Genomic DNA, 16,256 nt, shown 5'->3' on the forward strand with positions numbered 1-16,256 from the left:
TCCCATGGCCAGTGCCCCGTGCTGCAGGCACTCACAGCCCGTGTGGGGCTGTCTGAAGCAGGCACAGGCAGCCCCAGGCCAACTGTGAGTGGCTGCAGCATGGGGTGCTGGGCTTGGGGCAGGGAGGGCCTGCTTTCTCCCCACACACTCAGCACCAGCTTGTAACCCGCCCCATTGCCACGCTGGCAATGGGGCAGGTTACAAGCTGGTGCTGAGCACGGGGAAAAGTGCCCCCTCACTCACCCAATGACCAGTGCCCCGCACTGCAGGTGCTTGCAGCCTGCCTGGGGCTGCCTGTGCCTGCTCTGGATAGCCCTGCACGGGCTACGAGCACCTGCAATGCGGGGTGCCGGCCATGGGGCAGGTGAAGGGCCACTTTTCCCCATGCTCAGCACCAGCTTCTTCCCTGCTGGTGAGCAGGGGTTCAGGGCTGTGCGCTGCCCCCCGCCTGTACCACAGAGCTAGAGGGCACTGGGTGTGAGCAGGCAGGAAGCCAGTGGGAGCACAGGGCCTGCACCAGTGTCCTGGGGCCAGTACCAGTGGGGCCCAGAGCAGGGGGGCAGGAGGGACGGGAGCTGGCAGGGGCTGTATGGAGCCAGGCCAGGCCAGCCCAGCTCCACAGACCCTGCCAGCCTGCACCCTGCTTTGGGCCCCACCGGTGCTGGCCCTGGGACATTGGTCCCAAGACATTGGGACATTGGTCCCAAGATTGTGACCAGGGGGCAGGACACCTGTCAAGGGGCGGAGCTACCCATGCAGCCCTCAACATCCTGCCAAAACTGGCTAAGTGGCCCTCCGCTCAAAATAAATTGCCCAACCCGGTGATAAGGGTTCAATCTGGTCCTTGGACTGGGGGTTGAGTACCCCAGGTTTAGATAATGTATTTGTATAGAATGGTTGGGATTGGGATGATCCTGTCTTGGAGGGTGGGGCAGGGTGGGATTGGATTAGATGACTTCAGGATGTCCCTTCCAGCCTGACTTCTCTATGATTCTGTGTCTCAGACACAGATTTGTGTATTCAAGACTGTTAAGGCCAGGTCTAAAAACAATGCTTGGGCATGCAAAGTACAAGTTGGCCAAAATTTTGACATCTGTGTTCAAGAACACAACCCACAAAACCCTTACTTATCCTACCTCACAGTCTGAAAATGCCTACGTATTCACCAATACATTTCCCTAGGTGTTAAGTACTGCTACTGAGCATGTCCAGAACAGGCATCACCTTGGCAGGATTTGCCATTTACAAAGCAGGTATCCCGATGTTTAAGTCCCATTGTGGGCCAATGACATACAGCAAGTCTAGAGCAGGCTAACATACACTGTACTAGCGCATGTATCAGTACAGAGTTTAGCAAAAAGTTCAAGCCTAGCAACGGTTATGTTAGTACCACCGCCCACCTTTGATATAACAGTCTAGTAGCTAGAGTAGGTTTAGTTTCTTCAGCCTGGGAGGGGGAACTCCCCCTGCTCCTCAGTGAAACTGTGCTACCCTGTATCAAAGAACACAAGACTCATAAGACTAGAAAGAATGTAAACAAGAGGATGCATAACTGTGGCACAGTGATGGCAGCAATCCTTTGGGAAGGAAGAGACCTGGGTTATGCTCTCATCTCCCATCGATGTTATCCAGTGATTACTGAATGCAAAAAAAAAAAGTTCCAGGAGCAGGGACAAGTTTACTTTCTTCCAAGGAGTACTCATCTCACTTGGCCTCAAAATCACTCTCCTGCCTACACTTTCTGGACCTCTGAATCTTGCATTTTTTTCCTGTGCACAGCTTCTACAGGACAGTGCCATCATCACAGGCTTGCTTCTAACCTGGTGGATAAGGTGCTCTCCTAGAAGGTGGCCCTGTTGAGTTTCAACCCTCAGGCTATGAAGGGAACTGAATCCACTTCTCCATCTTCCTGTTCATGTGCTCTGACTAGTGGGATCATATTTGAAAGCAGAAAGATAGCCAACCATGTTAGTTTGAAGTCAAAGCAGAAGGCAGGGCTGAGTGGCACTTTTGAGACTAACTTGTTCAGAGAGGTATAAAACTTTCATAGGTGACAGCCTACTTTATCAACATTCATAAAATGTGAACTGTTATCAAGTTTCTAGGATTACAAACAAAAGGAACAGTTTTACTACATGCAACCAGACACAGAAAAGGAATTAAACAGCAACCCAGCTTCCTATCCAGCCCAGGCACAGTCCTAAGGAAAACAAGAGACTTCCACTAACTTCAGGCTTCTGAGTCACCTATGGATGTGAATTCCAGAGTCAAGGGCCTTCCCTTGAAAACACTTTGCAATTCAAAATACCAGACAGTTCAGTCTAAGAACAGCTAGCTCAAGCACCTCATCCCATTCAAATACATCTGTGGATGGATGTGGAGAGACTATTTTTCATATATAGTCTCACATACACATACATAATCATTTCATATATATGAAATGATTATATAATTAGTATCAGGTAATAGTACATTACATTATGCATCATTATTATATAATAATACTATTACGTAATAATAGTGCAATAGTATTATATAATGTTTATAAGCTAAAGGTCAATACTCAATTACCTGTGAAAGGGAGATAACTTCTGTGTAAGATGTTGCGTGAAAGTAACATGGTCAACCCTACCATCCAGATCAGTATTCTAGAAACAGTCAGGATCCAAACTGGATCCCCCAAATATAGGGTCCTTGGACAAGGAGCAGAAAAATGTCCTCGGTAAGGGTGACAATAATGACCTGTGCTGTGGCTGTCACATCTTTTCAATAGATCACCAGAATCATCTCTCTGTTGTCCAGATTTCTATGTCACTTCAGTAAAGTTTGCAACCTAGGTTAGGCAATTATAAAGCAGACAGAAATTATAGAACAGTGCTCCACTTCCACAGCTTACTGAAGAAACTCAGGCCACAGACAGATGTTCTATTTCATGGATGGCCAACCTGAGGCACACATGTCACAAGTGGCATGAGGAGCCTCTGTCTGTGGAACATGCCAGATTGGGGAGGGAGCATGGCACACAGCAGCAGGCAGAGTAGGGAGCAAAAAGCAGAGCAACAGATTGGGCAGAGAAGAAGAAAGCAGGGGAAGAGAATCAGATTGGCACTTAGGGAGTGTGTGGGACTGACTTTGTGGCACACCTGCCAAAAGGTTGGTTCCCACTTCTCGATTTTAAGCATTCCAAGTGCCTTTCAAACACTACAAACAGTGTGGGCCCAGACATTCCCACCTGATGAAACTCTTAAAAAATGTCTGAAATGCTTCAAAAATCATAGAATCATAGAATTGAAGGACCAGAAGGGACCTGCCAGATCATCAAGTCCGGTCTCCTGCCACGGGCAGGAAGTTATTGGGCTCAGATGAGCTCAACAAGGAGCTTGTCCAGTCTCATCTTGAACACCTCCAAGGATGGTGACTGCACCACCTCTGCTGGGAGTGTGTTCCAGATTCTGGTGACCCTTAGAGAGGAAAAGTTCCTTCTTATGTCCAGCCTGAATTTACTCTCTATTAGCTTATGCCCACTGGTTGTCATCCTCCCTTGAGGTGCCTTCCTGAAGAGTTGCTCCCCTAGATCTAAATGACCCTCAGAAAAACAAGAGCATCTTTGAAGCACTTTCTGGAATGTCTGCACCCTCCAGTAGAGTGTGCTTGATTCTCCCACAGTGCTCTGCTCCCCACTCTACCCACCCAGGAGGGATGAGGAAGGGGGAAGGCCGACAGCTATTGAATGCTCTCCTGTGCACTTGGCTCTTCTTGGGAATTGCCTAAGACTAGAGACTGAGACTCATGTTGGGATTCCTGCTCTCCAGTCCCCCAGCTGGAAAGCACTGGCACAACATGGCTTCACAGCCATTCTAAAGTACTCCAGGGTGAGGGATGGCAGAGGGATGGACCTCTGCATGACACCAAAGTTCTCCAAACTTGAAGGGCTGCAAATAAGAGTGAGATTTAGAGTACTTCAAATGACTGTCTGGTTATACGCTCATACAACATCATCTCATTTTCTCCACTGCTTCTGAATGCCCATTACAAAAGACTGGTGACAAAATCCCCAGCAACGATCCCAAAGAAGGAAGAGGAGTTGACATAAAATATGTTATTGAATATCTTTAGAAGGAATGTAACCAGTTCAATACATCATTATTCACCCAATGAGGGACAGCTGTAAAAATAAAAAAACTTAAAGCAAATGGTTCCCAAAACTGTTGGCAGAATGAAAGAGGGTTAAATAGCCCTTGTTGAGCTATATACTACTGCAGCTAGACTACTAATGGGACCACAGCTAGCTGAATTACACCTCAAATGTCTCTACAGCACACAGAGATTTCAGTGAATATAGTACAGACATGCCCAGTCGTACACACAGAATCACAGCCATTTATATTCTTATTCTCAGCTTTCCAGTCCTGCTTCTAAAACTTCTTAATAACCAATGTCTCTATCTCAGAAAACAGTGGAACTTTAGAAAACTCTGGTGATTATTTTCTGTCTCTAGAGCAGGGGGCTGCTTTAACATTTTGGAATGGGTGACTGCTTTAATGAAACCACAGCCAGAACTGCAGTGTTCACTTTCCCCTCACTCCCAAACACCACTGCTGCAAAGTATTTTCAAGGGAAGGCCCTTGACTCTGGAATGGGTCTGGAGCTATGACTGACAGTAAGCAGTGGAAGGGCAGATGCACTGAGTAGTAGGTAGGGGAGTAGGCACCAGGGGAGCAGTGACAGTGCAGGGGGAGGCAGCAGCTGAGGTTACAACTCTGACCTTAAGTCTGGGTCAGGGCTGGAGTCAGAGATGCAGCAGCCCTGCCCCCTCACTCAACTGCCCTGTACTCAAATTCAAGACGAGGTGTTTTTTCCTTCATTATAACGGGGGGGGGGGTGGACTTCATCTTGGATTCAGATAAATATGGTATTAACAAAGGAGTTGCATGAATATAATCAAATTTATATGTTTTTTTTTGAGAGTAAAACAAAAACTGTGCACATTAAACTTCCTGTTAGAGGACAAAGGCTTTAAAAAAAAAAATCTTAAAACACAAATAAGAGATGAAAAGAGGAAATAGTTCAAATTCAATAAAAATAGATTCATTTTCCTCTGCTGATCCTGCACAGCAAATTATTTACAAACATATAAATAGCAGCAATGTTACTCCAGACCCATTGAAAAATCAAAATGGCATCACAGAAGAGAAATGGCACAGCATAGCTTACTATTACCCATACTGTAACTGAATGAATGAAATGTAAGTGGAGATGTGTCAAGCTACTTGACACTTGCTAGTCAGCTTAATAAGATACCCCCTAGTTTCCTGTAGTATGGGTACCAGTGTTCTGCTACTCACAGCATGCCAGGTCTATTTACATAGCCTATGAGGCAGGATGAATATATAAGTCATATTACATCTGGTAACAGTTGGGTGTTTAGAACTACATAATCTGACACAATGTAAAAGAACGAGATTTAAATTAAAAGAATGCATTAAAGATGCTGTACCTGGGCAGCTGAGATAAAGTGAATTAGTTATGGTGACATGTTTTGAGGTCCTGACCATCTTTCATTATAATCCCACCATGTCAAATTACAGTGACTTTACCCTCCTTACTGCCAGCCTCTTATTAATTTATTATCTTTTCTAAAAAGCAAATCAAATATTTAGAAAAATATGTGAAAATAGGGAGATAAGACTTCAAACAGATTTTTTCCCAGAATAAATAAGAAAAGCTATACGTTTAACAAACTGCAGAAAATGAAATGTACTGTACTTAAGTGTGGCTCATATGTATCTGCAATATGGAGGTAATCAGCAATAGAAAAATTGTTCCCTCTAAGAAATACTAATTAACATTAAGTCATGTTTCAAACTCCCAGAAAACAACCTGGATCAACCCATTTAATATATTCAACTGCTCCTAATGTTAGTTTAAATTCCTATAAAGTTCAATTTTTTTGAAGAAAAGGTTTTTCTCCAATATGAAGATAGTTTTTTATTTATGTACCAACCTACTGCTTTCTTCCCGACCTGCAGACAGATGAGCTGAAACAATCTAGGAGAAGCCTGATCTGTTGCTATTATTATTATTATGTTACCTCTTCAACCTAATAAAATTTACACATAAACATTGCTAAATATGCTATATTTAATTGTATCCATAGACATCAAGCTAATATACACATCCATTGTAAATGGAAGCAATGTGCTGGGAGATGGGACACATCGTTTCTTACCTCTGCGGCAAGTTAGAAGGTATTCTTGACGTTTCCAATATTGTTCTTTGTAGTTGAGCTTGAGGGTTTGAAGTACAATTTTGAGAATTCTTTCAGTTAACTATTGTCCAAGTTTGATGGCATGGGAAGCCTCTACCAGTCTGATATTCCTGTCTAATTTGTTAAAAAATGTGTAACCTACAGCCTTGCGGAGCCATTCTCAATGCCTGTAGCCATCCAAGCCCAAACAAAGAATGAAAGTGGAAAAGAAAAGTGAGCAACTTCAGGGTTTCCCTCTTTTTGTCTGTAAGGAAGAAAGGAAAAGCCCCCTGGCCAGCAGGCTGAAAAGAAGCAGGGAAGAAAAATAACTCACTTGGATTTGCAACTTCCCCAAAAGGAAAAAAAGAAAAAATGTTATTTCTTCCCACAATTTACCTTCCAGTTTTATGAGCTGCTGTTTACAACTATCATCCTCATTCTGTTATTTTGCACTGCTCCTTCTACTGCTTATTTCCTTACCTAGGTCAGGTATAGACATTACATGTTTCCCAGTTTAGGTGGTTGGAAACCATCTATACTTGTAACAGGACAGACGTTCAGAACACACCGACTGCTTTAAAAATGGCAGATCCTGGTCTAAGATATACCTGGATCAACGTGGTATCAGACTTAATTGATCTAAGTTAGACAAGTGAATCAAACTTTAGTACCAGGTCCGCTCCCAAATCAAGGTTGGTCAAATTCCTACAGCATCCCACTTGTCTTTGTGGGCTCCTGGTAGCCTTCCTTCACAGGGAACTATGCAGGCTGGAGCTGCCTGTCATAACAACTGCCGACGAGGGAGGTGGGGGAAAGGGGACTGGCTCCCTGTGTGTTATAGTCCAATTGATTGAGCTGGGTTAAAATTAGTTGTTGTTTTTTTAATTTTCTACTCCCCTGATGGCCATTGGGAGAGGGATCACAGAGAGAGGGTGTGTGTGTGTGTGTGTGTGTGTGTGTGTGTGTGCGCGCGCGCGCACGCACGCACGAGGGGGAGGGAGACAGGGAGCACAGGAACAAGGAGTGCAGGGGATAGATAGGGAGAGTGTGCAAGGGAGAAAGTAAAATAATCTTTTCAAATCATCTCCTCTGTCTTGTTTTTCTTTTGCTCCCCCTCCCGTTCCCTCCCCCCAGTTCTTTGCTTCTCTCAAAAAATCTCTGGGCTGTGAAAGACGTTGGCTGCCATGGGAAGATGAAGAGGCTCCCGTCATCCTCTTGCCAGGTAGCAAGGTTGCACTGGGCTTGTCCTTTTTTAAATTTCTTTTAAATTCTTTTTAATTTTTCCCCTCCTACCTCCACCATTGTGATGATTGAGAGTCACTGCTTGGGTTATTTTTCCTCCTTCTCCCTCCAGGTCTCCAGCACAAACCCAACTGTTCCCCATCTCCCTCCTTTTTTCCCTGATGGACAAGGCAGCATCTCCATTCTGAAGCAGGAATAAAGCAAGTGTCCCTCTTCTCCATCTCTGTGAGGGCAGTGGCTATGGGGCTGGGTATGTCCGCCATGCTCTCATGGCTGGGCCCCACTCCCCCCGGTGGGCTCCAACACAGCCACCAAGAGATCCCCATATCTCCCAAGAGCAAACCCAATGACAAGGAGGAGACCAGGATGGAGATGCCTGTCACTGACTCAACAACACTCAGCAATCCCTGGCAGCCCACGGAGGCTGCAGGTCATACTGGGAAACATGCTCACGCATCCCTACCCATGCTCAAGTACCCCAGTGCAGGCAGCCCCACCCCCCATACATACACTGAACAGTGAACTTCTATTCTGCTCACTCCCAAACTAAACTAGGCCGCTTACAGAAACCCGTACAGGTTTGATCAACTTTGTCTCAGGCTGTTTGAATGTCTGTACTTAGTTCTAGTGAAGTGGAAGAGAACAAGGAGGGAGGTACAAAGAGCAGCTGGTGATAGAAGCAGCACATACACAGTGGTCACATACATTGGTAGAGGGAAAAGAAGAACTAAGTATTGCCAACCTCAAGAGATCATAAGTCATATAGCAGACTAAAAAAAAAATAAAAAAAAAAATATTTGTTCCCAAAATAACAAGGTAAACTCCCCCCCCCACCCACAAAAAACCCAAACTCACCAAGCTATTCATGGTTTTTAGTCTGTCTTTTGACCTTTTCTCTCTTCTTTACTCTTCTGCCAGTCTATGCATGTTAAATTCAGATTGAAAAAACAACTTTTGATGCACATAAAATATAAGCCTCCCCTGGCTCTCCAAATGCAAACTCCACTTTCCCACCCTCCACCCTGCCATACATTCTACTGCTGTCTTAACTCTCTCCCCTTCTACTTTCCCACAAGAACCCCACATCCCTCATGTATCAACACTATAAAATGCAGCAAGAAAAAGAATGAACATCCATAAAAATCAAAGTACTCTTACTATGTATCAAGTTTTCCACAACAGTCTTGACAACATCTTGCTAACGGCTGAAAAACCCTAACCCAAGTAGATCTTTCCATTACTCGACACAATAATTATACAAGAATCCTCACACATTTTAAAACATTATTACCTCTTTGTATAATCTTCATCAATTATCTTATATATTATACACACACACACACACACATATATTATATATATATAGGGCTTAGTCTGTTTGTCCATCTGTCTGTCTGTCATGCTCTTGGGGGGGGGGGGGGGGGGGGGTCCCGCGGGGTCCAGCCAGTGCTGTGTGCAGGGCGAATTGGACATCAAGAATGACGGCAAGGACAGAGCGCCACCATGACGGTGGGGCAGAACAGCATGGAGTGGGTGGGGGGTGTGGTGCAGGGCTGGACATGGAGCAGAGGGGGGAAAATAACAGTGGAGATGGAGCACCGCCATGATGGTGGGGACAGATGGGAAGGAGCCCCACCACCGTGCTCCCTGGAGGTGACGGTGCTGGGTGGTGGTGGAGGGGGATAGATGGATTGGCAGGGATGAAGTGGGATGGAGGGGATGGAGCAGGGGGCAAAGCCAGCATGGTTGGCCTTGGCCCCCCTCCCCCCGCAGCCCTGCTCCTTGGAGGTGGCAACGGTGCGGGGTGGTGGCAGCGCCTTGCCCCCTCCCCCACCAATCCCTGCCATCATTCTTGATGTGCAATTCACGTGTGTGTGTGTGTGTGCGTGTGTGTGTGTGTACACACACACACACAAAGATATTATAAATATATATATAAATTATCCAGTAAGTACAAGAAATGTAGCTTTAAGATATGTCATTTTAATTTTCATTAATTGTCCAATTAACTAAAGATGACCATCTTGCTTATTTCAAGCCCACTGGCAGAATGTATTATATGAAGGGAAAATATGTAAAATAGTAGCCTTTCATCATGTTACCACAATACACATAAAAAGAAAAAGAAAAAAAAAAAAAACAGCTCAGAGTTACTTGGGTAACAGTAAAAATCATGAATTCTAAGAACACAGAGAACTTCTGAAACCCGCCATTAACATCATCCTTACAGAAAGTTCTACAGAACTGAACAAAAATATGCTATGTTTTGTCTAGGTCCTTAGAGAAACTGTTGTATAAACTTTTTACATATCTATGGAACCCAATTTTAATTCTGTTGTCTAAGGACAGATCTGAGAAGAGGATCTGCCAAGTAAATAATACAAAAATTTAGAGGAATCAGGAAATGAACCTATGGGAGGAGACATTGGGAGCAGCTGGCAGGAAAACTCTTGCCAGCTGCTCCCAATGTCTCCTCATTCAAATGCAAATGCAAATTTTAAGCTCAATTCCTGGAAGGAGACACAGAAAAGTTAAAGACAGAGAAGCATGAAGAAAGAAGAATCAGTTTAAGATGACTAAAAAAAGATCATGTACTGCAGAAAGAATAAAGGAGGATATAGACAAAGAAACATGGTATTTTTTCAATGGAATTTATATCCAGGTAGGGACTGCAAAACTCATCTTATATTTGCAGTTCAACCTAATTTTAATTAATGCTGGACCAAACCCAATATCTCCTGAAATTATTGAAACGATGCCTACTAACTTCAGTGAGAACTCAATCAGTTTGTCTGTATTCCTGGACTCCAAAAATGACAACAGAGAGCACACCTAAAGATAAACATATGTATTTTTCTATAAATGTAATGCTTAATAATTCAGCCACTTATTATTTACCTGCTTTTTGTTTGAAATAATATGAAGACATTTATGGATAAAGTAATATTTTACTTACTTAGTGTCTCTGATAAGAGGTGTACTTCCCAGTTTAAAACAGGTGTTTTCACCTCCACATGATGCCTGTTTTAGAGAAAAGCTTTCTGCTAGATCAAAACCTGTAAAATATGATATACTGTATTAGTTCATTCTTTATAATACAGTTTATAAAACTGGGGTAAGATACTGATTTTTAGCATGTGTGGTGTTTTTCTAATATATTGACTCTCAGGCTATTTCAGTTCCTAGTGCCTTAGATCACAGAAATAAGAACTGAATATTTTCTCAATGGAGGGGTATGAGTGTGAAATTCCTTTAGCACTTGACCTTGCAACCTCTTAGGAATGCACTGGCTGTTTTCCTACCATGTGAACTAATAAGAATAACTATCCTGCAGATCTACGGTATATTTGGGAAACAAATATAAATGCAGACTAATTTAGCAAGTGAGTAGGGAAGACACTTCATGTATAGAATTTAAACAATAAGCTATAGAAATAATGTGTTCTGACTTTAATCAAAGATATTTTTCTGAAATGTATATTCATTTCATACAATTTTAAAACCAGTTGCAATAGGGCCAGGATTTTATTCACAGTTTGTAAATAACTTTAGATTCTCTACTTACCTGAAACACCAAGTAAACTACTTACCGAAAACATCAAGAGCTTCTCTGTGGATTTGTGTAAACTGATGTCTATTTGCACTCATCATAGGACACATTGCAACTACAAAAGAATAGAATAGAGTCTATCTCATCAAATGTTTGCAAATAAAAATGAATCATATACAAAGCTTTCATTATGGCAGTGATATAGAACTACGAGACAACATAGACCAAAATTCATTTTTGATTGCTATTAATACTCCTTTCTCTTTCTCTATATTTAGGGGCAAAGAATAAACCAAGCTACACTATTCAAATGGTGATTACATCTTAGTGTTTAACACATATTCTTAAAATTATAGTTAAAACATACATTATCATGTTTAAATTAAACTGTGATTAAATTAAACACATATTTGAGATACATATTTTAAGGGAAATAACATAAAATTATTACAGTTCATCTAAAATGTCAAAAAACATGACATCTATAAGCTTTGTACACAAACACAAAAAACACGCAACTTTGGAAGACAGCAAATTTTACAGTAGAATGTTACTATGAAAAGAAAAGCATACTATAAAAGCATGTGACTGGAAATGGACATGTTACTTGAACTGAAGAAAACATTTGTTTCAAAACGTTTGTTAAAAAGGTTAATGTCATATTACATAAGCAATATAAACAATGAGATTTTCATGGTTTAGATTTTTAAAAGACTTACAAATTATGCAATTTTTCATTAGGGGTTGTTTTGAGTGTATGCTAATGTGGTTTTTTGTTGTAAATAAGCAGAATGTTCTAATATTTTAATTTAGTACACATTCAGGGGCTAACAAGCTGGTTACATTTAACAACTTGTATCATAACAGAATACAGGAAACTAACAATTTGATGAATTATATTAAAAGCTAATTTTACATGTACACATACAATTGAACCCCCCCAATATATAGTAAAATGAAGTCTGTACATTTGAAAAAGCTGTATCTTTTTTATCAAATACATGCAAATAGTGCCACTGAAAACTATTGAGACTATTGCATGTAATAAAAATAAGCAGGATTGGGATTATTAGTTGGCAGGCATAGAAGTGTGTTTTAAATAAAAATGTAAAGCACCTAAAAATACAGCCATAATAAATTGAGGGTTGGTCAATAAGGAAGACAAGGAGCTTTACAACATGTCAGTCCAGCGAATAGGGAAAAGGAATGGTTTAGCACTAACCTGGAAATCATGTATATTTAAAGATTTCAAGAACTTGGGTGGCTGAAAGTTGACCTGAAAAAATGGCTACATTTGTAATTTTAAAGTGACTGAAATACTCCATTCACTCTGTAAAAATACAAAGACTGTATACTTTTTCAAAAATCTTAAATTTAACTGAACGTATTACTGTATCCATCATAAGAATTAGCGTATGTGGCTAGTGGCTGGTAAATTTATAGCTGGAAGACAACATATACATTGAAAAGTAATTACCTAACAACAAAGTTAACTAAACCAACGTCGACCTTATTTGAGGAATGTTTAAACACAGATTGGACAGAAGTCATGCTATGCAAAAAACCACTGAATTCTGCTAGACACCCTGCTTCCACTGTCTAACTTACAGCTCATAAGTCAAAAACAAGTTCATAAGCAGAGATGTTCCAAGGGTATTTATTAAGAGGTATGTATATGAATATTATATTTAATTATTTCTAGAAAAGATAAAATACACTAGATACATTTTTTGTTGGGGAAAAGATGCAAAAGTATTAGTCTATGCTGGCATCTCAATTGCTGAAAGGAAATCTTTCACCAGACTCCTAGTTTATCAGGGTATGATTAATTTTTATTTATTGGGCAGTGAGTTTTGTGCTATCATATATTTATGGTATTTCCAATACATTACTGGAAATATTTGTCCTGAAACATGGAGGCAAATTCACATTAGATTATTTTTACTCCTGCACTGACAGTCAGAAAATGAATGGGGCCAATTTCTATTCTTATTTAGACAGATATAAATTTACAGTAACTTGCAGTGAGTGGAGTTATGTTGAATTCATATATAGCCACATAAGTACAATTTTCAGCACTTATGTAGAGTCTGGATTCTACCCTGTGCTGAGCATGCTTACAATGCCGTGCTTTGGCCTCACAGAATCTGCAGTGGAACAGAACCAACTCGGTATGTGCATAATGCCAGGTAAGTCCTGAAACTTGAGTCATAGAAAAAACACAACTGGCAAGTATTTGAAGCAAAGGAGACCATGGGTTTTCCCACCTTTTAGTCTGATAGCTTAGTTTAGCTTCAAGAGGAGACTGGATGGTGACCTTGCTGGGATCACCTGACCCCAGTTGACTTTCCTGCTTGGTGCAGGGGCTGGACACAATGATCTTATTAGGTCCCTTCCAGTCTTCCAATCTATGAATCTATTAACAGTTAAGGCACTTGCCTTGGGATCAGGAGTCCCAAGGGCTAGCCTGAGCAAGTTTAAATTTACATTTTTCATTTTCAAGCAAAGTGCTCTTATTTCCAGGCCATGAGCTAGGCTCTACCCAAAGCACCCAAAGCATCCCTACTCTTGAAGCTGTCCCACTAGTCAGCCAGAAGGAAAACAAGGTAGAGGTAAGGGAGCTCAATGAGGTAGGTTCTACCCTAAAAGAGAGGGAGCCCTGCATTCTGGCCCCTAACTCTGGGTTGCTTTTCCACACCTTGTATTTATTATGCATTGGAATGGTTTCATTTGGAATAGTTTCTGTCCTAATGGAGGTAGGGAACAAAGGCTACAATATAGGGCCCTCTACCACATGGTGTGAAACCCATTTAACTGAGCAAGCTTCCCTCCCTCTCTTTTGCTCTCCTCCTCCTCCCCCCTGCTCTGTGGACCAGCTTCAAAAAGAGAGCTAGAGAGTGCTCTGGACAATGCCTACCCCAAAGTCTCATGATTAGATCATGTTGCAAGGAAATCGAAAATAAAGGACCAAATTCTCTCTAGTTGAGAACGGCCTACAACTTGGGTTCCTGTTCTCTGAGCAAGCACCCTAGACTTAGACGGAGGGACTGGCCTTTATTACTGGTGATTTACTTTTAGCAGGCAGCATGTATCTATGTGCTACAGACAGAATCAGAATCTAAAAGCCATGTAAGTGTCAAAATTTCACTTATATGCACGTTCTATTTAAGCACATAAAGGTGAAATAGCATTTAGTTGTCAGTTTGATATAGAGGCATACATTATAATGGCATGTCACACAGCCATATATAGAACATATATTCTATATTTCCATTTATTTTCACCCCCATTTCTCCTTAGGATTGAAGACAGATATATTAAGAAGGACAGATATATTAAAATCAGATATATTAAAATCACTCTGTAATGTGTATAATCATAGTAGCCAGAGACAGCTAATAAAATATTCTCCTTGAGCAAGGGAACTCTCCACTTCCAGCATCAGCCACCTGCCAGACCCATGGAAAGGGAAGAGAAGAAAGCTTCTCAGGGACTTTCCAGGTGGGAACTGTATTAAGCAAGGAAAGCCATGGCCTTTTGAAGCAAATCTCTGCTATGCTTGATTCTTCACTGTGGTATGGTCATTGGGAACTTATGCCAATGCTGTAAATCAAAGCTGCTTGAAATTACACAGATGCTCCACAGTTGAGGATTAGGGAGTTGCAGCTGGCTCCCTCTGGCCATTTTCTACTATGTCCAAATAAAGAATCAAGTGCTAGTATTTGTGTTATCCAGCTGATTGCAGTGATCCTTTACCTGCTCAAGACATGGGCTTATTTTTATCAATGGTAAAACAGTCACAGCAAGAACAGCATGCCAAGGCCACATAAACACTGCTTCCCTGGTTGTATTCCACATAGCCACAAAAATGGAAAGGGTTACTGCACTTCTATCTTACTTTAGGCTATGAACATTTTCCTGGGACATTTTGTTGTATGTCTGTACAGCTACTGTGGTTCATTCTGGGGACAGCTCCATCAGGCTGTGTGCTCTCACTAGCCACGTAATAGCAAAGATGCATCGTAAAAGGGCAACGTGTAAAAGACTGAACCACTCCTGTACTGATCAGTCCTTGGTCAAGCAAAGCATCTGTTTTCAGCCTTAATGATGACCCCATTGGCTCAATGGAATATTTTGTTGGAAAGCTGAGGCAAAAGATAACACTACTAAAACCAATATCTTTCCATGCATACTCTTTTTATAAAAAGGCTGACAAACTTCAGTTTTATAGATTGATGCAAATTCTGCTTTACAGTTATGTTCTATGGGAGGGAAGTGTCTAGCAGGATTTTAACTACTGCTGGAAGAACCTTGTATATGCCACTTTTATCATGGACTGCTTAGCAAATTTCATTAGAAGAGGGGTCTACTTAAAGAGAGCCTGGATAAAAAATTATTAACATTGTACCAGCACACAGGAACTGTGGGCCTGTGTCATCACTCATTTGTACAGCAGGACAGAGAATAAGATTCTGATTATTAACTTACTTTTTCTAGATACATTGGATTTTGCATAGTTTTAACTAGATGATTCCTTTTAGCATAAGTAGTCATTGAAAAGCTAAAACCATGAAAAAAAATTGAGAATGCATCATACATACAACTGAGGCAACCCATCCATGGAATGAATCTATAACTTACATTTTAGAAAGTGATGAATTCTGTTAAATGAGCTCAATCTTGAAAGTCAGTAAAATTATTTCACATTTACATAAAGTGAATCTATGAACTATATGCATGTAGAGCAGGGGCGGGCAATTCTTTCGGGTGGAAGGCCACTTACCCAATTTTGGCAGGCTGTCGAGGGCCACATGGGTAGCCCTGCCCCTTGACAGGTGCCCCGTCAGATGTCCCAATGTCTTGGGACCAATGTCCCAGGGCCAGCACCTGTGGGCCCCAAAGCGGGGCGCAGGCTGGCAGGGGGCTATGGAGCCAAGCTGCGCTACACCAGCAGGGAGAGGGGGGAGCTGACCCAGCTCCATAGAGCCCCTGGCAGCTGGGACCCCATGCTCCTGCCACCCTGCTCTGGGCCCCGCCAGCACTGGCCCCGGGACACCAGTGCGGGCCCTGTGCTCCCACTGGCTCCCCACCCACTCACTCCCAGTGACTCCCAGCCCTGCAGTACAGGCGGGGACCAGCACACAGCCCTGACCCCCTGCTCGCCAGCAGGGAAGAAGCTGGTGCTGAGCACAGGGAAAAGTGGCCCCTCGCCTGCCC

At 42.1% G+C, this 16,256-nt stretch overlaps 1 protein-coding gene across 12 annotated transcripts in view; it reads right to left on the reverse strand.

The window, feature by feature from the left end:
* COL19A1 (collagen type XIX alpha 1 chain) overlaps positions 1–16,256 on the reverse strand; it is a 402,210-nt gene that overhangs the window by 377,716 nt on the left and 8,238 nt on the right. For all 12 annotated transcript variants that reach the window (XM_025191070.1, XM_025191112.1, XM_025191107.1 and 9 more), the window contains exons 3-4: positions 11,080–11,154; positions 10,446–10,545 (exon numbers count right to left, since the gene is read on the reverse strand). In XM_025191070.1, coding sequence (XP_025046855.1) covers positions 10,446–10,545; positions 11,080–11,154 — 175 coding nt within the window. The remainder of the gene's footprint in view (positions 1–10,445; positions 10,546–11,079; positions 11,155–16,256) is intronic.

The sequence above is a fragment of the Alligator sinensis genome, unplaced genomic scaffold, assembly GCF_000455745.1.
Source record: "Alligator sinensis unplaced genomic scaffold, ASM45574v1 scaffold499_1, whole genome shotgun sequence".
NCBI lineage: Eukaryota > Metazoa > Chordata > Crocodylia > Alligatoridae > Alligator > Alligator sinensis.